The sequence below is a fragment of the Salvelinus fontinalis genome, chromosome 8 (genome assembly GCF_029448725.1).
Source record: "Salvelinus fontinalis isolate EN_2023a chromosome 8, ASM2944872v1, whole genome shotgun sequence".
Classification (NCBI taxonomy): domain Eukaryota; kingdom Metazoa; phylum Chordata; class Actinopteri; order Salmoniformes; family Salmonidae; genus Salvelinus; species Salvelinus fontinalis.
The window spans coordinates 5080144-5102789 of record NC_074672.1 but is presented as its reverse complement, the minus strand read 5'-3'; the positions used below and the strand labels follow the sequence as shown (position 1 = coordinate 5102789).

Here is a 22646-nt window from a genome sequence, read left to right as displayed (position 1 = left end):
TGTAAGCACAACCCCCACCTGTGAACGTCGGGCCCTCATACCACCCTCATGGAGTCTGTTTCTGACCGTTTGAGCAGACACATGCACATTTGTGGCCTGCTGGAGGTAATTTTGCAGGGCTCTGGCAGTGCTCCTTCTGCTCCTTCTTGCACAAAGGCAGAGGTAGTGGTCCTGCTGCTGGGTTGTTGCCCTCCTACGGCCTCCTCCACGTCTCCTGATGTACTGGCCTGTCTCCTGGTAGCGCCTCCATGCTCTGGACACTACGCTGACAGACACAGCAAACCTTCTTGCCACAGCTCGCATTGATGTGCCATCCTGGATGAGCTGCACTACCTGAGCCACTTGTGTGGGTTGTTGACTCCGTCTCATGCTACCACTAGAGAGAAAGCACCGCCAGCATTCAAAAATGACCAAAACAACAGCCAGGAAGCATAGGAACTAAGAAGTGGTCTGTGGTCACCACCTGCAGAACCACTCCTTTATTGGGGGTGTCTTGCTAATTGCCTATAATTTCCACCTGTTGTCTATTCCATTTACACAACAGCATGTGAAATTTATTGTCAATCAGTGTTGCTTCCTAAGTGGACAGTTTGATTTCACAGAAGTGTGATTGACTTGGAGTTACATTGTGTTGTTTAAGTGTTCCCTTTATTTTTTTGAGCAGTGTATATTGACATAGGCTAGTGCTTTTGTTGTTCGTTAGGCTTAGTCATCTTGTTGGCTGACGAAAAGTAAATGTGGACTTCTCCCAATATCTTCAATATGCACCTCGGAATTGGATAAGGACGCGCGCACAGTTGCGTCCCTGATGTGTCTGTCTTGTGAGTGAGAGGTGCTTCGGAGCATGCAGCACTAAGGAAGAAGGCAATTATAATTATTATATTTAGCCCAAGGGCACAAAGACCACTGGCCCCAAAAGGCATGGATTTTTTTAGGGGGCATTACAGCCACACAAAGGGGATGCCAACGGGAAATTTGAGGCATTATCAAATTGTGAATGAGAGACTGATGAAGTGTTGTGTGGAAGCCAGAAGATAAATGTGTTTATGTTCATTTATGTTCATTAATGGTCAATTACCGAGAGCTTGACAATCACCGGCTCACAACATTTAGTGACAGCCACAGCCCTATCTGCAGTTTAACTTCATAGTCATTGTATCATTACAAATCTGCTGGAGTACAGAGCCAAGATACAAACAAATGTGTCACTGTCTAAATACTTTTGGACCTCACTGTATTTCAATTGTAAATGGCATGTGCTGATGACTGAAAATGTTTATGCATGAAAATGCTTTTAGTCACACACTTGCAGAGCAAAAAAACTTAGTGCACTAGCTGCGTCAGAAAACCGCAAATCAAACCATACCTGAGATAACTGACGAGCTGGGTAACAAATGTATTGATGATTTAGAGGTAAATTCATGCTTCGTAACTTTTACTCACAATTATACACTTCAGAATCTGCTGGTAATCCTACCTTACTCGACATCTTCTTTGAGAACTTAGATATTCCTACAGTTGAACCTGAGATAGCTGCTGAATTAGAAAAACAGTTATCTGTAGAAGAGATTGTTTTAGCAATTAAATCTATGCAGTGTGGCAAATCCCCTGGACCCGATGGATTTCCGAAAAAATATATATTTTTAATTATCCGATCAACTCTCTCTTCTCTTGCTTTGCGTATTTGAGGAATCATTCTCCTCAAACTCTTTACCCTCCACAATGAGACAAGCATGTATTTAAGTTATTCTGAAAAAGGGGGAAAAAACTTGAATGTGGTTCATATAGGCCAATTTCTTTACTGAATTGCGATGTAAGGATACTTTCTAAGATTGCCTGCTGTTGAGTCAGTCCTTCCCTCCATTATCTTAAAAATCGTCATTCTTTTTTCAACATCAGACGTCTTCACAATATACGTTATAATCCCTCTTCAGCTGACAGAGATAATGTAATCACTTGATGCTGAGAAGGCGTTTGATCGGGTGGAGTGGGATTATCTATTTTATACTCGAAAAACAAATTTGGATTCGGTCCCAATTTTATGTCCTGGTTCAAAGTCCTTTACTCTTCCCCTATGGCTGCAGTGTGCACAAATAATGACCTTCCTATTTTCCAACTTCAACGTGGGCTAAGACAGTGTTGTCTTCTATCCCCTCAGCTGTTTGCAATCGCAATTGAGTCTTTAGCCATAGCAATACGTAATAACATCATTATCAAAGGTATTCAAAGAGGGGGCATAGAGCATAAAGTTACACTCTGTGGATGGTTCTACTAAAGACATTTGGTAAAATATCCGGGTATAAAGTTAATCTACAAAAAAGTGAATTGATGCCTATTAATCCTTCTGCCATGCAAACATCTTTTAGTCATGTAACGACACAGAAATGTATATATTTGTGAATTTGGGTCACACACAATTTCAAAAGATCTCTACAAAGCCAATTTCCCTCCCTTGATACTCCGCCTGAAACAGGATCTTGAACGCTGGGATTTACTTTCTTTGGGTGGAAGAATTAACACTGTTAAAATTAATATATTACATAAGTTGTTAATGTATTCCTATCTTTCAGACAAAAAGAGATTTAAAATCTCCATAGATAAACTGATATCTGATTTTATCTGGAACAAGAAAAACCATTGGATACGTAAGAGCGTATTACAGAGATCTCGTCCCCAGGGTGGTCTAGCACTTCCAAACTTCCAATATTATTACTGGGCAGCTAATATAAGAATCATTCTATATTGGATGACAGAAATCCCTGATGTTACAGGCCCATAATTGTTGACGTTGGAGATCTCATCCTGTGGCCCCACCTCCTTAGCAGTCTTACTCTGCTCAAAACTTGCATTAGTAGTTTCCAAATACACTAAAAACCCTATTGTGAAACATTCTCTAAAAATCGGGAAACAGTTCAGGCCATCGTTTGGTCTCAGTGAATTTTCAACGTGTGCCCCATTATTAAAGAACCATACATTCTCTCCATCATTATTAGACCGGGTGTTTCATATCTGGTCTGAAAAAGGGATCTCCTCACTGAACGACGGTTTTCTAGACCGGGAATTATTACTAGGATTAAATGTCAGGAATTGTGAAAAACTGAGTTTAAATGTAGTTGGCTAAGGTGTATGTAAACATCCGACTTCAACTGTAGATGGTAAACAGAAGGGGGCCTAATTTTGACCCTTGTGGGACGCCAATGTTATAGTAAAGAGAGTCCAACTGAGTGTCCCCCAGACGAACCCTTTGACTTTGGTTTGTCATCCAATTAGTGGCTTTAGTGGACACATTAAGGGAGGATAGTTTGGATAGGAGGACCTCATGATTCACAGTATCAAAGACCAATTTTAAAGATCCAAAAAGACTGCGCCGAATTCACAACCTATGTCCAGTTTACATTTAATGCACTCCAGAAAAAAGCAATTGGCTGTTTCAGTAGAATGGTTAGTTCTGAATCCAAATTGCATTTGATGTATGGAGTTGCCCTGATTGAGGTGATCAGTCAGATGATCAGCCACCCATTTTTCAGATACTTTTGATAGCCCTGGAAGAATGCTTATAGGTCGGTAATTTTCCACCAGTGTTGGGTCACGAGATTTTAAAACGGGTATCACTGCAGCATACTTCCAAGCATTGGGGAAGAACCCATATTTGATGGACAGATTAACTAGATGTACAATAGGGGCAATCCGAGAATATTTGTATTTCTTCAGGAATACAGTGTCTAGACCAAATACATATTTTGTTCTAGAGCTCCCGAAGAAGCTAATAATACTGTCCACTGCTGATGCTGAGATTTCAAGAGTTTTGAATATTGGTTTATTATTATCTATGGGAGTGACAACTGTGGTCTTGGTTGAAAATCTTTGAGCCAGTTCGCTGACAGAGTCAACAAAAAATTGTTAAAGGTGGTGGATATGAAATTGGAGTCTTGAATTAGAATCCCATTCATCTTTAATTCAGGATGCTTTTTGGATTTTTCAGCTCCTCTCCCTGTTAGTTTGTTGAGATTTTCCCAAATCACTTTGCCATTTCCTTTTGCTTCATTGATCAGGAAGAACTGAGGACTTTTTTATATGCCTTACCACCGTACTTCTCAGTGATGTTAAATCTACGTCTGTCATCATTCTTACCAGACTTCAGTGCTTTTTTCAAGGAAAGATCCCGTTCTCTCATCTGCCTCCAGAGGTCCTTGTTGAGCCATGGTAGAGAGGTTTTCCGTCTTGGCTTACGTTGAAATTTCCTGGTAAAAGAGGTATCCACTTTGTCAATAGCTGACAGAAATGTTGTGTATCCAGACTCTGGGTCTTCATTGCGTAATAGATCAGACCAGTCAACTTGACTTATAGCTTCATCACTTTTCGGGATTTTCAGACATGCCAGTTAGTAAGTCAATGGATTTAGTTATTCAATCAGGTCTGTTAGTGAACACCAGATCAATTATAGTCTGGGATGTCTGTGTTACTCTGGTTGATCCTTGTATTATTTGACTCAGGTTGAAATGCTTTGTGATCTAAGTTTTTTCCTGACAGTTTTGTTTTTCCAGTTTATATTGAAATCACCCATGAAGATGATCTCCTTCTTGTGATGACATTCTTTAAGCATGACAATAACATGGTGAACAAATTAGATATCAGATGTTGGTGGTCGATATAATCCAATAATAGTTTAAGACATTAGGGGAGAGGAAGACATTCAGCCCCATACATTCAAGGTCATTGGCATGATTACATATGATACGATTGCATTTAAAGTTATCGTTCATTTAAATAACGAATCTAACCCCCTCTGCCCTCTCCCTCCGGAATATGGGATATCCAGGGACAGTAAAGGCAAAAATAGGAGAGGATTTATTCAGCCATGTTTCAAACAGAAAAAAATCAAGATTAGAAATAATGTGAGGAATTTTCAGATGACCTCCTAATATTTCTCTAGGCTTGGAACGAGGGTCCCAGAGTATTTTAGCATGATTAACGGTTTGAAAAAGGTACATGGTACAATGTTTTCTAATAGCTGGGTTAAGGGAACTGAGTTTCTGTCTCGAAGGCGGATTTTGTTTGGGACACGTATCAAGAGTTTGCATTAAAATGAGATTATCTGCAGATTGCTCATTCTCTTGAAAAGCCATGTTGGTGACAGAGGTTATGCTCACATACACAGAATGTCCTTCTCTGAACCAGGTCATATAGGCTACTCAAATATAGATAATTTCAAATCATGCATGTTCCACCATTCATCAATGATTTCGGGTCTGGACGGCTAATTAGGTGGACTTTGCCACTTCTCCCAGAATTACATCCTCCATATCAGCCATTTTTTCTGCAGGTGTCCTAACTCCAGACTGGGAGCGTGTTACCCTGGGCTGCTTGGGTGTTTGTTGATTCCGGATTGTTTGAATGAAGGCCAGTATTGATTTTTGGCTGCCTTATATTGTATTCCCCAGAGAGTTGCACCGCCTTCGGGGTCCCTTATTATCCTCAGAGTTGTTGGGTTATGATTGTCACTGGTCTCAGTAGCCACTTTACCAGCTTCATTTTAAACATCTTCCCTCTTCTTCTTCTTTTTCTTGGAATGAGAGGTCATTGCTGTAGACTCTGGCTCACCAGATACCAAATAAAATAATTAATTTACTCCACCTTTGTCCTCGGGAGCCGAGAAATTCTGTTCTTCAACCTGTCTCACTTTCTGTCATTTCAGCTGGGATATGTGATACGTCTGCCCTACTCATGGGGACTGGATTGTTGTCCTGCACATAGTGTGAAAAAGGTTCCTCTATGCACCTTATGTTGTCCAGTGTAGTAGGACTGTACCCTAACAGCTCCTGACCCCCTCTAGAGTGGGATTGTGTCTGCCAGTCCTGTCCACACGCATGGCCTTGTCCATTGTAAAATACTTTGATCCAGTGAGGGTCTACCTTCACAGACCGTGTCATGGGAGTGATGGGTGGTGCTTCAACATATACAAAACTATCTTCATAGGAGCAGTTTGTGAGTTGACCCTTGTATCTTATCATGCGCCTCAACAATCTCCCCACCACCTTACATCCAGCTTTAGTGAAAAACTCAGTCACAACGCTATCATCTGACAAAGGAGCTGATCGTGGACTACAGGAAAAGGCGGGTCGAACAAGCCGCCATTAACGGGGCTGTAGTGGAGCGGATTGAGAGTTCCTTGGTGTCCACATCACCAACGATCTATCATGGTCCAAACACACCAAGACAGTCGTGAAGAGGGCACGACAAAACGTTTTCCCCCTCAGGAGACTGAAAGGATTTGGCATGGGTCCCCAGATCCTCAAAAAGTTCTACAGCTGCACCAATCGAGAGCATCCTGACGTGTCAATTGGTGCAGCTATAGAACTTTTTGAGCATCTGGGGACCCATGCCAAATCTTTCCAGTATGGCAACTGCTCGGCATCTGACTATAAGGTGCTATTGAGGGTAGTGCGTACGGCCAAGTACATCACTGGGGCCAAGCTTCCTGCAATCCAGGACCTACAGTTGAAGTCGGAAGTTTACATACACTTAGGTTGGAGTCATTAAAACTCGTTTTTCAACCACTCCACAAATTTTTTGTTGACAAACTATAGTTTTGTTTAGCCAGTTAGGTCATCTATGACAAGTCATTTTTCCAACAATTGTTTACAGACTACAGATTATTTCACTTATAATTCACTGTATCACAATTCCAGCGGGTCAGAAGATTACATACACTAAGTTGACTGTGCCTTTAAACAGCTTGGAAAATTCCAGAAAATTATCTCATGGCTTTAGACGCTTCTGGTTGGCTAATTGACATCATTTCAGTCAATTGGAGGTGTACCTGTGGATGTATTTCAAGGCCTACCTTCAAACTCAGTGCCTCTTTGCTTGACATCATGGAAAAATCAAAAGAAATCAGCCAATAAAAAATTGTAGACCTCCACAGGTCTGGTTCATCCTTGGGAGCAATTTCCAAACGCCTGAAGATACCACGTTCATCTGTACCATCAATATTACGCAAGTATAAACACCATGGGACCACGCAGCTGTCATACCGCTCAGGAAGGAGACGCGTTCTGTCTCCTAGAGATGAACGTACTTGGTGCAAAAAGTGCAAATCAATCCCAGAACAACAGCAAAGGACCTTGTGGAGATGCTGGAGGAAACGCGTACAAACGTATCTATATCCACAGTAAAACGAGTCCTATATCGACATAACCTGAAAGGCATCTCAGCAAGGAAGAAGCCACTGCTCCAAAACCGCAATAAAAAAGCCAGACTATGGTTTGCAACTGCACATGGGGACAAAGATCGTACTTTTTGGAGAAATGTCCTCTGGTCTGATGAAACAAAAATAGAACTGTTTGGCCATAAATTATGTTTGGAGGAAAAAGGGGGAGGCTTGCAAGCAGAAGAACACCATCCCAACCGTGAAGCACAGTGGTGGCAGGATCATGTTGTGGGGGTGCTTTGCTGCAGGAGGGACTGGTGCAGTTCACAAAATATATGGCATCATGAGGGAGGAAAATTATGTGGATATATTGAAGCAACATCTCAAGACATCAGTCAGGAAATTAAAGCTTGGTCGCAAATGGGTCTTCCAAATGGATAATGACCCCAAGCATACCTCCAATGTTGTGGAAAAATGGCTTAAGGACAACAAAGTCAAGGTATTGGAGTGGCCATCACAAAGTCCTGACCTCAATCCCATAGAAAATTTGTGGGCAGAACTGAAAAAGCTTGTGCGAGCAATGAGGACTACAAACCTGACTCAGTTACACCAGCTCTGTCAGGAGGAATGGGCCAAAATTCACCCAACTTATTGTGGGAAGCTTGTGGAAGGCTACCCGAAACGTTTCACCCAAGTTAAACAATTTAAAGGCAATGCTACCAAATACTAATTGAGTGTATGTAAACTTCTGACCCGCTGGAAATGTGATGAAAGAAATAAAAGCTGAAATAAATCATTCTCTCTACTATTATTCTGACATTTCACATTCTTAAAATAAAGTGGTGATCCTAACTGACCTAAGACAGGGAATTTTTACTAGGATTAAATGTCAGGAATTGTGAAAAACTGAGTTTAAATGTATTTGGCTAAGGTGTATGTAAACTTCCGACTTCAACTGTATATAATAGGCGGTGTCAGAGGAATTCCCATAAAATTGTCAGACACTCCAGTCACCCAAGTCATAGACTGTTTTCTCTGCTACCGTACGGCAAGCGGTACCGGAGCACCAAGTCTTGGACCAAAAGGCTCCTTAACAGCTTCTACCCCTAAGCCATAAGACTGCTGAACAACTAATCAAAGGGCCACCGGACTATTACATTGACCCCCCCTTCCATTTGTTTTGTACACTGCTGCTGCTCGCTGTTTATTATCTATGCATAGTCACTTCACCCCTACCTACATGTACAAATGACCTCTAACCTGTACCCCCGCACACTGACTCGGTACCGGTACCCCCTGTATATAGCTTCGTTTTGTGTTACTTGTTGATCATTTTTTACTTTAGTTTATTTGGTAAATATTTTCTTAACCAACAGTGCAGTTCAAGAAGAGTTAAGGGCTTGTAAGTATTTCACGATAAGGTCTACACTTGTTGTATTCGGCGCATGAACAAATAATGTTAGATTTTATTTGAAGTGGTTTGGATGAGTTTCATGAATGAGACTGTGGTAGAGATTCTCCTCAATGGGGTTGGCTACGGCCTCCTCCTTGTCAGGATTTCTCTCTCATGATAAAAATAAGTAAAACAGTCTCCTTTTTTGACATTTCGTCCCACAACCTTGCTCAAGGTCTCATTTTCCTTGACATCAGTTTTTGCATCGCTGGAAATAGCCACAACTACAGCAGCCATTTTAATTGTAGTGTTAATGTTTAAAGTAATTTGCTTAACATTGAAATGTATCAACAAGACTATTCAGCATTATACAGTGAAGATACTTCCTACTCAAGAATTGATGGATGGTTGATAAAAAAAATGTAAGAATTTGAAGTTAGTATAGCCTGAATATGTGAATCTTTGGTTTGGTGCCTCTAGCTTGAACGGTTCAAGAGTTACTGTTGGTGAGTCGTGTTATGCTAATTTATGCAAATGTATATACTTATTAGTTGATAAGTGTTTAAGAAAATGTACTTATGATAGCCTGAACATGAGCAAAGTAGTTTAGAATCTCTAGCTTGAATATGTATAATGTATATATAGTTATTGTTTATAAAAGTGTTAAAGAATTTGATAGCCTGAATATTTTAAAGTTGGTCTTGTAGCTTAATTGTCCAAGGAGCAGGACCATTTTTAATGCCTATTTCTGTATAACCATGGTTCTCATTCAAACCCATGTTAATTTAGGCACATTTTAAATGGTTATATTAATCAAATGGCCACCCAAACTATTTATATTTAACGCCCTCAACCTGTACCCCGGCACATTGACTCGGTATCGGTACTCCCTGTATATAGCCTCGTTACTATTATTTCATTGTGTTAATTATTATAATTTTTTTCTAATTTAGTTTATTTAGTAAATATTTTGTTAATTACTTCTTGAACTGTATTGTTGGTTAAGGGCTTGTAAGTAAGCATTTCTTGGGAAGGTCTACACCTGTTGTATTCGACGCAGCTTGGCTCCTGAACTCCATCCACGCATTTCAAGGCTGCGTTGAAACAATGAGTCGTCAGAATGCTGCATCAAATGTACATTATCCTAGGGCTGTTGGCAGACACAATGTAAGTAACTTCATTTATGTCCCCCTAATTGCCCTGAATACCTCTGTTGATCCTGCAGCTATTGCATGCAGTAATCATGAGCCTATAAACCAGAGTTATACTGTTAGCACTGAGGCAGTGTGCCCTAGTAGGAAGACCAGAATGGGTAGCAAGGGATACGTTTGTCCTAAATATTTCCAAAACTAAAAGCATTGTATTTGGGAGTAATCATTCACTAAACCCTAAACCTCAACCACATCTCGTAATAAATCATGTGGAAATTGAGCAAGTTGAGGTGACTAAACTGCTTGGAGCAACCCTGGATTGTAAACTGTCATGGTCAAAACATATTGATACAACACTAGCTAAGATGGGGAGAAGTCTGTCCATAATAAACTGTTGCTCTGCCTTAACAACACTATCAACAAGGCAGGTCCTACAGGCCTTCATTTTGTTGCAGCTAGACTACTGTTCAGTCGTGTGATCAGGTGCCACAAAGAGGGACTTTAGGAAAATTGCAATTGGCTCAGAAAAGGGCAGCATGGCTGGCCCTTAAAAGTACACGGAGAGCTAACATTAATTATATGCATGTCAATCTCTCATGGCTCAAAGTGGAAGCGAGATTGACTTCCTCATTACTTGTTTTTGTAAGAGGTGTTGACAAGCTGAATGTACCGAGCTGTCTGTGTAAAATACTAGCACACAGCTCAGACACCCATCCATACCCTACAAGACATGCCACCAGAGGTCTCTTCACAGTCCCCAAGTCTAGAACAGACTATGGGAGACGCACAGTACCTCATAGAGCCATGACTACATGGAACTCTATTCCACATCAAGTAACTGATGCAAGCAGTAGAATCAGATTTAAAAAGCAGGTAAATGTACACCTTATGGAACAACGGGGACTGTGAAGAGACACACACAAAGGTACAGACCCATTCATACGCACACGTTGTGATATTGTCGTATGATGGTATTAAACATTTTGTATTGTAGATATGTGGTGGTGTGGGGATGTTATATGACGTACTGTTTTATCTTTTGTTTTATATCTAAGTGCTTTAATATGTTTGGACCCCAGGAAGAGTTGCTGCTGCCATAGCAAGTACAAATGTGAGAAATAAAATTGTATTTTATATAGTTAAAAAGTATATTTGGTTTCTAAAATCTTTCGACGAGTAATCTAAGTATGGTCAGTCTAAATATCTCAGGGTTGTTTTTTTACCATTCTAGTCTATGGCACTTTTTTGGCATTGAAATGTACTGGTGTCCATAGCAACGTCTCCATTTGGGCTGCTCAATGACATGATATGCTATGATGTCAGCTTTGAATAGCAGAGAAGTACAGGAAGATTTAATAAGCCCCAACTTGTCTAAGTTGACTGCAAAGTGGGGAGCTTTAGAATGCTGGAAAAACTCCCATTACAGTGAATGAAGACGGACAAAAGGACAAAGTGGGGAGCTTTAGAATGCTGGAAAAACTCCCATTACAGTGAATGAAGACGGACAAAAGACAGACAAAGTGTATTAGTTTAAAAGATATCAAAAACGCTGTATGCAAGCAATCAAATCCACAGTCTACACGTTATAAAGTTTTGAATGGCGTTTCCAGCTTAAATGATATAAGAGTAGCGTGAAGAACAATAATAAGAAGAAGTACGACGAAGATCTAAAGTCAGGACTATTGCTTTGTCCCACCTAATGATAATATGAAAGAAATCTAGAGTTGTGCATTGCTCTGCAGGCACACCTAAGAACATTGATTCAACCTATTTCTGCCAAATGTGTATACTGAGGTCTTGTGGGTAATGTAGTCAGAGATGAACAGGTGCCAAGTGAACATACCTGAGGAGCTGGAGCGACTTCCCATGCTGCTGACATCCCGGTCACAGCCACCATTCTCCACCTGCTCCAGCCTCTTACGGGCTGCTCACAGTCAGAGAAACACACGGGTCAATTAAACTGATACACACAGAAAGGGACACTCACTAAAACACTCAGCGCATAAACATACGGTATAAAGATGCATCCTTGAATGCTGCCGATCACATGCACAAACACACAAAGATGCATCCTCACATGCTCATGATCACACACGCACACACAGTTGCGATCACACACACACACCTCGATTTGAATCAGTATATGTCATTCCAGAGTGATGGCAAAGGCTTACGACCAATGATAGTACTTTGTCCCGTGAGAATGTCTGCCTACACTGCATGTCAAAATACCTTAAACTAAGGGCTTCTCCAGCTGAGGTAGGGGAGCAGCTGACGTGAATGAATTTCTATTAGCACCTATAGAGGAGGAGCAGTGTGGCTTTTAAAAAATATCCCCACCTTCGTCTTTCTCAACGTCCTAAGAGTGAGTCCCTGAGCGCTCTAGCTCGTGCTCTCTCTCTCTTTCTCACTCCATCTCACAGCGTATCTGGAGCAAAATCCTTACCTTCCAACCTGCTTAGCCCAACGCTAGTCTGCAACTTCATTGTTTGTTCAAATGTGATACATTTCTGACCTAGTGTTAAGACCTAGTGTTAAGTTGGGCATGGCATTTTGGAAAAAATTAAGTACGTTTCTAGATTTTGTATTTATTTAAATGTATTTGGGTACATCTTCCGACTCCAAATCAACAAATACGGGCGCTTAATGACTTACATAACATTTACCACTTTGATAACATTGTGCCACCGGTAGGATTAGTAACACCAAGGACACATTTTGGTAATTGAGGATTTTCAAAAATGGAAGCCACAGAATCTATGGACATTAATTAGTAAAAAATGTATTTAGTGGCCTCTCGAGTGGGGCAGTGCGAGCTGTGCCACAAGAGATCCTGGTTCGAGTCCAGGCTCTGTCGCAGCCGGCGGCGACCGGGAGACCCATGGGGCACCGCACAATTGGCCCAGCATCTTCCGGGTAAGGGTATGGTTTCGGTGGCAGGGATGTTCCTGTCCCATTGCACACTAGCGAATCCTGTGGCGGGCCGGGAGCAGTGCACGCTGACATGGTCGCCCGGTGTACTGTGTTTCCTCCGACACATTGGTGCGGCTGGCTTCCGGGTTAAGCGGGCATTGCGTCAAGAAGCAGTGCGGCTTGTTTGGGTTGTGTTTCGGAGGATGCACAGCTCTCGACCTTCGCCTCATATGAGTCCGTACGGGAGTTGCAGCGATGGGACAAGACTAACTACCCATTGGATACCACGAAATTGGGGAGAAAAAGGGGTCAAAAATTATAATATTTAGTAAAGTCATTTGATTAATCATTTTGCTCACAATGTCATTTCATTTCATTTAAATTGAGTAACACAGTAATGAACCTTTTCATTTTGACAGAATACCACCAAATTATCAGTGGGAAGCTCAAATTTATGATTAACTAATCATTTACTTTAATTTAGACCCCTCCCACGATTATGGTTTCCCACTGGAGGAAATGGTCAAGGTCCTTGTCGATCTTTGTAATTAGTGATTTTCAAGGCAGTTACACCAATTACAAATCTTAGAAGCATTTCTTAAAATTGTTTAATTTTTATTTAACCTTCATTTAACTAGGCAAGTCGGGAGCCCCATTATATAAAAAAATAGAAAAGGTATTTTAATAGCCTTTGTTTTTATTGTTCTATACTATATATTAAATATTTAGTTTACCTTCTAGCATTCAAAATAATAGATAGATATCTCTAAATCCCCAAAATATGTGTCACTACAACTCTAATCATCACCACTGGGACAAGCCAATTTGCTTGCCCTGACTATATTAAACAATCAACAACAAAAATAACGTTCTTTCAGTCGATATCTCAATATGGGACACGCCCTCGTGCGGGTCATTCGCTGAAGCCTTATTCAATCATGCCCAACAGGCCAATCAGGGCTTTGCGGGTGTAAGCCCCACCTTCCTATATAACGGGCCGTAGTAAGCCCTGGTTCCCTCATTCTTCTGTTTGCTTGTCTGTTTGCTTTTGAGCCTGTTTAGCAGCTTTCTTCAGAAAAAGTAGCTCTCAACTTTACTGTTCCATTCTGTTTGGGTTACAAGTTTCAAGATGTATTAGTCGTATGTGAATGGATGGGAATCATATGGTATACAGAGTCGAACAAAATACTTACTTGCAGGTTTCCGTCTCAACAATGCAACAAAAACAAATAATATAAGAATACGCACAAAGCAAATGGGTAGAATTCAGACCACTTGACTTTTTCACATTTTGTTACGTTACAGCCTTATTCTAAAATTGAATAAACTGTTTTTCCCTCATCAATCTAAAAACAATACCCCATAATGACAAAGCAAAAACAAATTTTTGGAAATGTTTGCAAGTTTATGACGCTACAAGCTTGGCACACCTGTATTTGGGGAGTTTCTCCCATTCTTTTCTGCAGATCCTCTCAAGCTCTTGTCAGGTGGGATGGGGAGCGTCGCTGCACAGCTATTTTCAGCTACTCCTGCATTGTCTTGGTTGTGTGCTTAGGGGTCGTTGACCTGTTGGAAGGTGAACCTTCACCCCAGCCTGAGGTCCTGAGCGCTCTGGAAGGATATCTCTGTACTTTGCTCCGTTCATCTTTCCCTCGATACTGACTAGTCTCCCAGTCCCTTCTGCTGAAAAACATTCCCACAGCATGATGCTGCCACCACCATGCTTCACCGTAGGGATGGTGCCAGGTTTCTTCCAGACGTGACACTTGGCATGCAGGCCAGAGTTCAATCTTGGTTTCATCAAACCAAAGAATCTTGAATCTGTAGAGACGGTTGTCCTTCTGGAAGTTTCTCCCATCTCCACAGAGGAACTCTGAAGCTCTGTCAGAGTGACCATGGGGTTCTTGGTAACCTCCCTGACAAAGGCCCTTCTCCCCCGATTGTTCAGTTTGGCCGGGTGGCCAGCTCTAGGAAGAGTCTTGGTTGTTCCAAACTTCTTCCATTTAAGAATGATGGAGGCCACTGTGATCTTGGGGACCTTCAATGCTGCAGACATTTTTTGTTACCCTTCCCCAGATCTGTGACTCGACACAATCATGTCTTGGAGCTCTACGGACAATTCCTCATGGCTTGGTTTTTGCTCTGACATGCACTGTCAACTGTGGGACCTTATATAGACAGGTGTGTGCCTTTCCAAATCATGTCCAATCAATTGAATTTACCACACATGGACTCCAATCAAGTTGTAGAAACATCTCAATGATGATCAATGGAAACCGGATTCACCTGAGCTCAATTTCGAGTCTCATAGCAAAGGGTCTGAATACTTGTGTAAATAACGTATATCAGTTATTTATTTTTAATACTTTTGCAAAAGTTTCTAAAACCCTGTTTTTGCTTTGTCATTATGGGGTATTGTTTGTAAATTGATTATATCTTTTTTTTCTCATCAATTTTTGAATGAGTCTGTAAAGTATTTTTGTTGTTGTTGAAAAAGTCAATACTTTCCGAAGGCACTGTATATGTGTGTGTACGTGTGTGTGTGTATGTCTGTGTGGGTGTGTGTCTGTGTGGGTATGTCTGTGTGGGTGTGTATGTCTGTGTAGGTGTGTGTGTGTGTGTCTGTGTGGGTATGTCTGTGTGGGTGTGTATGTGTATGTCTGTGTAGGTGTGTGTGTGTGTGGGGGGGGGTTGTTATGCTGATGTTAAAGGAGAGGTTGTAGTCCTGGAACAACAATGCCAATTCACCTTCCTCCTCCCTATAGGCTGACTCGTCGTTGTTGGTTATCAGGCCTACAACCGTGGTGTCGTCAACAAACTTGATGTTGTGCAAAGCCACGCAGTCGTGGGTGAACAATGAGTACAGCAGAGGGCTGAGGACACTCCTGGGGTGCCCCTGTATTAAGAGTCAGTGTGGAGGAGGTGTTGCAATCCTCACCGCCTGTTGTCTGCCCGTCAGGCAGTCCTGGATAAAGTTGCAAAGGGTGGTGTCCAGACCTAGGGCTCTGAGCTTGGTGTCAAGCTTGGAGGGAACAATAGTGTTCACGAGTCTGAGTTGTCGAACATCAATTCTAGTTTGGGTCTGTGTTGTCTTTTTGCATCCCTAATGAACTGTGGAGCTTGCACCTGCTTGCCTTGTACGCGTATAGCGCGCCACTGAGTCGTCTGGGTTTGTTCTGCTGACATTGAATGCTGCAGTACAGGCTCTCACAGCAGTGTATGGATACCTCTGATCATCGAGGGGTTTTTGGTAGGGGTATATCCAGATTTTTATTGTGGGTACAACATCACCAGGCCGGACAGTTCCCCGTCCCTTCCCGGGACAAGTTGCTCACATGCACACGGGAGCCGTACGTCAAATCAAATCAAAAGCTGTGTTCGAAAACCCATACTAACATACTGTATACTACATACTTAATGAGTATACACTGCATACTATATATTATAAGTTAATTTTAGTATACTGTAAACGAACACTATCCTTTCAGTTGAGCGTGCTAGCGCTTTGCCCGTCTACAGGAAGTTCATGCTGTTGCTATGCAACATCTCGCTAGCTTGTGAGGGTAACAAATTACTAGCTAGACATTTTACAATTTCGCGTGTGTTCTTAAATTCAATCTGGAGTGCCAGAGTGCGCTCAGAGTACGCTCTGGGCGTTTGTAAATTCAGAGCTTTGTCAGATTGTCCGTTTGTAAATTCAGAGCATTTCGCTCTCAGAGTGCACACTGGACGCTCTGGCCAAGGAGTAGGGTTGATTCCAGCGTTCTGACCTAACAACAGCAGTCAAGCACCCAAGCTAACTGGCTCATGTTGGCTAGCTTGCACTCTGACCATTTTACTCGGCCTAGCAAAGCTGGATAGGCAGTTTTCATATTATCCAGAGCGTTAGTGACAAACTGTACTGCTGGCAACAATTTAATTACACATTTTTGCCGCCGTTTACTGACACCGGCCATATTCATCAGGTGTTGAGCGTTTGTAAATTCATCAGTTGTTCTGCGCTCTAGTCTAGTACATTGAAATTGGAGTAGATAAACAGAGCCAATTTACAAAAGCACCCACTTAGCTAAACGACTATCCCACTTAGCTAAACTAAGAATGACGTGAATAATCAAGTCAATAAACGTTGGGTATTTAGTTAGATAGAATATAGTTAATATACTGTCAAGTTTGATGTATTAGTAGCCAACTAATCAAATCAAAAGTTATCACATGAGTACGCATTTCAGCAGGTGCTATAGAGGGTGCAGTGAAATACTTATATGACGAGCTCCTAACAATGCAATAAAATGTCAAACAATTAAAATAAGGAGAAAAAAATCAAGAAATCAAGAACGCCGGGACAAATGCAATCAACAAGCCAAATAACACTGTAACAGTACTCAAATGCAATATATACGTATGTACACCAGAAGTGACCAGTGGTTCAATGTCTCTATATCATGAGACCGCAGGAATGGCTGTGTGTGCGCACGAGTGTGAGTGTGTATGTAAGTGTGTGTGCACGGGTTTGTGAGTTTGACGTGTGTGTGTGTTTTGTGTGAGTGAGTGTGCATCACAGGGCACGGTACTGGGCGGAGGCCGGCTAGTGGTGACTGTTAAACTGTCTGAAGTCCTGATAATAGAATATGTTTTTTTTTCTCTCTGTCTTAGTTCTGATGCACCTGTACCGTCAACTTCTGTCGGATGATAGCCGAGTCAACAGGCCGTGGCTTGGGTGGTTGAGTTCCTTAATGATCTTCTTGGCCTTTCTTTGACATCGGGTGTTGTAGATGACCTGGAGGGTAAGCAGTGCCCCCGGTGATGAGTTGGGCTGACTGCATCACCCTCTGGAGAACCATACGGTTGAGAGCGGAGCTGTTAACCATTCCAGGCGGTGATGCAGCCTGTAGAATACTCTCAATGGTGCATCTGTAGAAGTTCGTGATGCCAAATTCTTCAGCTGCCTGAGGTTGTAGAGGTGCTGTTGCGCCTTCTTCACAAAGATGTTGGTGTGGCGAGACCATTTCAGGACCTCAGTAATGTGCACGCCAAGAAACTTGAAGCTTTTGACCCTATCCACTGAGGCCTGTCAACTGCGGTCAAAATATGCCTTTACAAGGTGTCAAAAGCGTTCCATAGGGATGCTGGCCCATGTTGGTGCCATTGCTTCCCACAGCTGTGTCAAGTTGGCTGGATGTCCTTTGGGTGGTGGACCATTCTTGATACACACGGGAAACTGTTGAGCGTGAAAAACCCAGCAGCGTTCCTGTTCTTGACACAAACCGGTGTGCCTGGATCCTACTACCATACCCCATTCAAAGGCACTTAAATCTTTTGTTTTGCCCATTCACGTGTCTCAATTATCTCCAGGCTTAAAAATCCTTTAACTTGTCTCTTCCCCTTCATCTACACTGATTAAAGTGGATTTAACAAGTGACATCAATATGGGATCATAGCTTTCACCTGAATTCACCTGGTCAGTCTGTCATGTAAAGAACAGTTTGTTTTGTATACTCAGTGTATGTTGATAACGGGTAGAAAAAAAAAAACTAGAATTTCTATTCTATATGAAATTTCTTGCAAAAAAAAAAAAAAAACATATTAAATGAACGAAGAATCCCTTCAATTTTCAGAGCAGACAACATAATGGTACAATTACATCTAAACGGTTTTAAATTTAATTTGATACATATCAGGGTTAATTTGTTAATCGATGGCCATAATATTGGGTCAAATGACATTCATTAGACCTATGAGTCATTATTTATTTCAGCTAAAAAATGTATTAAAGGAATAGGTTAGTTCCAAAACGACAACACTGAAGCTCATTTCTGAAGCTTCTATATTGCAATAGTCTACACACCATATAAATATAATCAATTTTACACAGTATACTATAATTCCCAGAGTGCATTTCACTTCCCAGGGTGCAATGCTCCTCCCAGGGCTGCTGGCTGGCTAGTGGCTACTGCTAGCAAGTCCAGACAAATGCAAAGTAGTCTAAATATATTGCTGTCAAGTTATGAGTGCATTTCCCATTACTTTGGGTTGTGTAATCACATTATAATTCTCAGATGAATGTGATGCTGAATGTACGTTCATGACTATAACCAGCTTTCCATCCAAACTTTTTATGCGAGTAAACTACATATCAGATAAAACATTTTATGACAGGCCTGATGGAAACAGAACATTATTCTGTAAACTTTCCAAAAGTCGACAAAACAAAATACGCTAGACAAGATGGGATCTTTTGTGTCATTAAAATTAATTATGCGAGAAATATAGGTGGAAACACTTTTATGTACAAATATTGATATAATGACCATCATATCGAAGTAAACTTACAATCACGCGATGACATGTGGGATCCTCCCACTATGACTTGTCAGGAAAGCATGTAAGTTATGATGAACTTCACAGGGTGGTGAAAGCTTAATGCTGATTTCCAATCAATATTGAGGGTCTTATTCTGGTGACATGATCATTGACGCCTGGCTGCCGTTCGACAAATAAAAATAATCTTGCTCTTTTGTCCATAATAATCTCATCATGTAGGCTACACGTGCGCTCTAGCCAACAGCGCGCGCACTCACTACATAACACAACAGTTTTGTGAGGAAAATCATCAGTAGAGTTGAAAATGCGATGGAAACCCATTTAACGTATATTTTTTATTTGGTACATGGGAATTTAACCGCAAAAGTTATTTGTATGCACTACATCATCACGCACTGTTTTTTTAATGCAGATTTTAGAATATTTACATAAAAATCTGTCGCCAATTGGACGGAAACCTAGCTATTGTCACTCAAAAAGGATTATAATTTAGTAGAATAACATGTTACAATGCATATGTGTAAAATTGATTTCTATGTCGTTTTGGAACTAAACCGTCCGTGCACCGCACTGCGTTGTTCACCGTTTACTGTGTTGTTTCTGTGGGCTGGCTCTCATCAGCTCTGTAATCAATGTCATCCCATAGTTCGCTTCTGCAGCCAGTTTTGTCAAACTACAGACATGAAGGCATGATGTTTTCATTAGAAGAAGCCATGCTGTTCGCAATTTCTCTCTCCTCTCTCCTTGCTACTCAAAAGTGTCTCACGCTATCATCTGCATGTGCAAGTAGCCTGGCTAGCTACTGCTCCCATGAGAACATTCAGACAAATTACTAGACAGACTCGATGTACTCAATTCGTACATGACGTGACAGCAGTACCGAAAGTTACAGCAATTCTAGTACCGAGCCGTTTTTGAAATTCTATTTCATGTTTCGGTATACTGTGCAACACTCACTATTCCATATGTTAGACTAGTAGACCCCCCCCCCCCCCCCCCCCCCATCACTTTGAACCCCCAGAAACAGTGGATTTTAAAGACGTACTCCAGTCTCCTTTTTACCTAATTTATCAACCGTTTTACTTAACAAAATATATATCTCAATAGGTGGTTCAGGTATGTCATGACAAGGCTCAAGTGGGGAGGTGGGCTGCAAATTCAGTCCGGGACCTGGGAAATAACATTTTAGAGCCCCCCACCCCCATTTTGGCAGGGAAGAACACATTTTGCTGTTTTAAACCTAATTTCCTCCAATTCTACACATTTTGTCATGGAGCTGAGAGAATTGTGGTTTTAAAAGCTACACTGAACAAAAATATAAATGCAACAAGTAAAGTGTTGACATGTCTCATGAGCTGAAATAAAAGATCCAAGAAAATGTCCATACGCTTATTTCTAATCAAATTTTGTGCAAAAATGTGTTTACATCCCTGTTAGTGAGCATTTCTCCTTTGCCAAGATAATCCATCCACCTGACAGGTGTGGCATATCATGAAGCCGATTAAAATGTGTAGTTATGTCACAACACAATGCCAAAGTTGAGGAAGAGTGCAATTGGCATGCTGACTGCAGGAATGTCCACCTGTCACGTTCCTGACCTGTTTTTGTGTGTTAGTTGGTCAGGACGTGAGGTTGGGTGGGCATTCTATGTTATCTGTTTCTATGTTGGTTTCGGTTTGCCTGGTATGGCTCTTGATTAGAGGCAGGTGGTTTGCGTTTGCCTCTAATTAAGAGTCATATTTAGGTAGGGCATTCTCACTGTTTGTTTGTGGGTGATTGTCTCCTGTGTCAGTATGTTTGTTCGTACCACACTGGACTGTAGCGTTTGTTTGTTTCGTTTTCGTTTCGATGTCGTCTGTTTCCTGTACGTAAGTTTATGTTTAGTTATGTAAGTTTATGTTCAGGTTTCGTCAACGTCGTTTTGTTATTTTGTAGTTTGAAAGTGTTTTGTTTCGTTTCGTGTTTGCCATCATCGTTGTTTAATAAAGATGGCTTATTTCCCAAAGCCTGCGTTTTGGTCTGAGGATCCTTCTCTCCTCACCTCATCCGAGGATGAGGAGAGCGTCACCCGTTACACCACCAGAGCTGTTGCCAGAGAATTGAACGTTCATTTCTCTACCATAACCAACGAGAAATTGGCGGTACATCCAACAGATCAGATCTAAAACTCACATTTCTATGTGAATTTGGTCAGGTCGCCCAAAAAAGTTACATATTGCAGTTTTAGCACTTTCTATCTGGTTTTGCTGTTTATATGGAAACCTTGTTTATTTTTTGTCATTTTTAATATAAAAAAATGACACCTAGATGGTCCGCCCAATACTTTTCTTGGCAGAAAAAAAACACCAAGTTGTCTAAAAAACACTATTTTGCAGAAAAAAATGTTTTTACCCTTAAGTGTGTGTACATTACTGTATTTATACTTGGGATATTGTTTGACCAATTGTTTGATTGCTTGCCAACCCTGCCCAGGGTAGGGCTTCATCCAAACAACGCCTTTCCAATTGGTTAGTGGAGGCTATCGCCAAGGTGTACAGTTGTTGGGGACTGCAGTCTCCCTGGGCGTCAGGGAGCATTCCACTGGAATTGCTACTTCATGGACACTGTTCAGGGGCATCTCCTCCTCTGAGATTTGTGCGGCGGCTAGTTGGGCTTCCCCTCACACCTTTGTGAGGTTCTATCGTCTGGGCGTCACTGTGCCCTCCCTAGCGCACACAGTCTTTGGCGCTGGAGCTGAGTAGGATGGATCAGGTACATTACCATGTAACAACACAAGCTTCACAGGAAACAGGCTATTGGCAATCAGGGCGTTTTGCAAGTGTTCAGTAGTCAGCGCACAAGGACCAGTTACTGTTGGAGGTGAACTGTTAACTGCTCAAGGGCAGAGTGTTCCACCTTGCCGCCTTGGGGATTTGAACCAGCGAACAACCTTTTGGTTACCGGCCCAACGCTCTTAACCACTAAGTTAAGCTACCTGCCGGTTCCCCCGAAAGAGATGCACGACTTGCATGAGGAAACCATGGCTTGGGAAGTGTTATACAGTATAGGCAGGCAAGGCTTACACCCGCAAATCTCTTATTTGCCTGTTAGGCGAGATTGAATATGTCTTCAGCGAATGACCCGCACAAGGCCATTTCCCATAGTGTGATGTCTCCCTCAACTAATTCAGAGAACCGGGGTTGCAAACCATAACTAGGGCTGTGATGGTCATGGAATTTTGGATGACAGTAATTGGCAATAGCATTTTATTTTTATTTTTAAATATTTTCAAATAGGAATAGCTAACTTGGCAACAATATTAGAAAATAAGTGTTTAAATAATAAATATTTCACTACACATGTAATTGAACCCAGGTCTGAAACATGGAAGGTTTCTAACCTTGTGGTAACATCTTGATTTGAGTGTGGTTGATATCTGACGCACCATCAACTATGTAGTTAGACTGTGGACGGTTTCTGACCTAGAGTTAGCTGCTTGGTCAGGTCCTTGATGTTGGCCGCCTGTTTCCTCTTCTGGGTATGCAACTCGTCCCTCTGCTCCTCCACACGGGTCTTCAGCTGGGCCATCTCCATCTGCAGTGTGGCCCTTTCCGCCTGCAGAGCCTGGACCTCATCCTGCCGCAGGGCCTCCTCCTTCCGGAGACGCTGAGTCTGCAAAATACATTGTCAGATACAAGTCAGATATTAAAAGATAAAAAATTTGATTATGTTTGTGTGT

General features: G+C 41.6%; 1 protein-coding gene across 2 annotated transcripts in view; it reads right to left on the bottom strand.

Annotated features, from left to right (window-relative positions):
• ccdc186 (coiled-coil domain-containing protein 186) overlaps positions 1-22646 on the bottom strand; it is a 99169-nt gene that overhangs the window by 13232 nt on the left and 63291 nt on the right. The window contains exons 12-14 of one of the 2 annotated variants that reach the window (XM_055930800.1): positions 22390-22579; positions 11538-11618; positions 4132-4241 (exon numbers count right to left, since the gene is read on the bottom strand). In XM_055930800.1, the coding sequence (XP_055786775.1) occupies positions 4171-4241; positions 11538-11618; positions 22390-22579 (342 nt within the window). In that variant the 3' untranslated portion in view covers positions 4132-4170. The remainder of the gene's footprint in view (positions 1-4131; positions 4242-11537; positions 11619-22389; positions 22580-22646) is intronic. The other variant, XM_055930798.1, reaches the window with a different exon arrangement.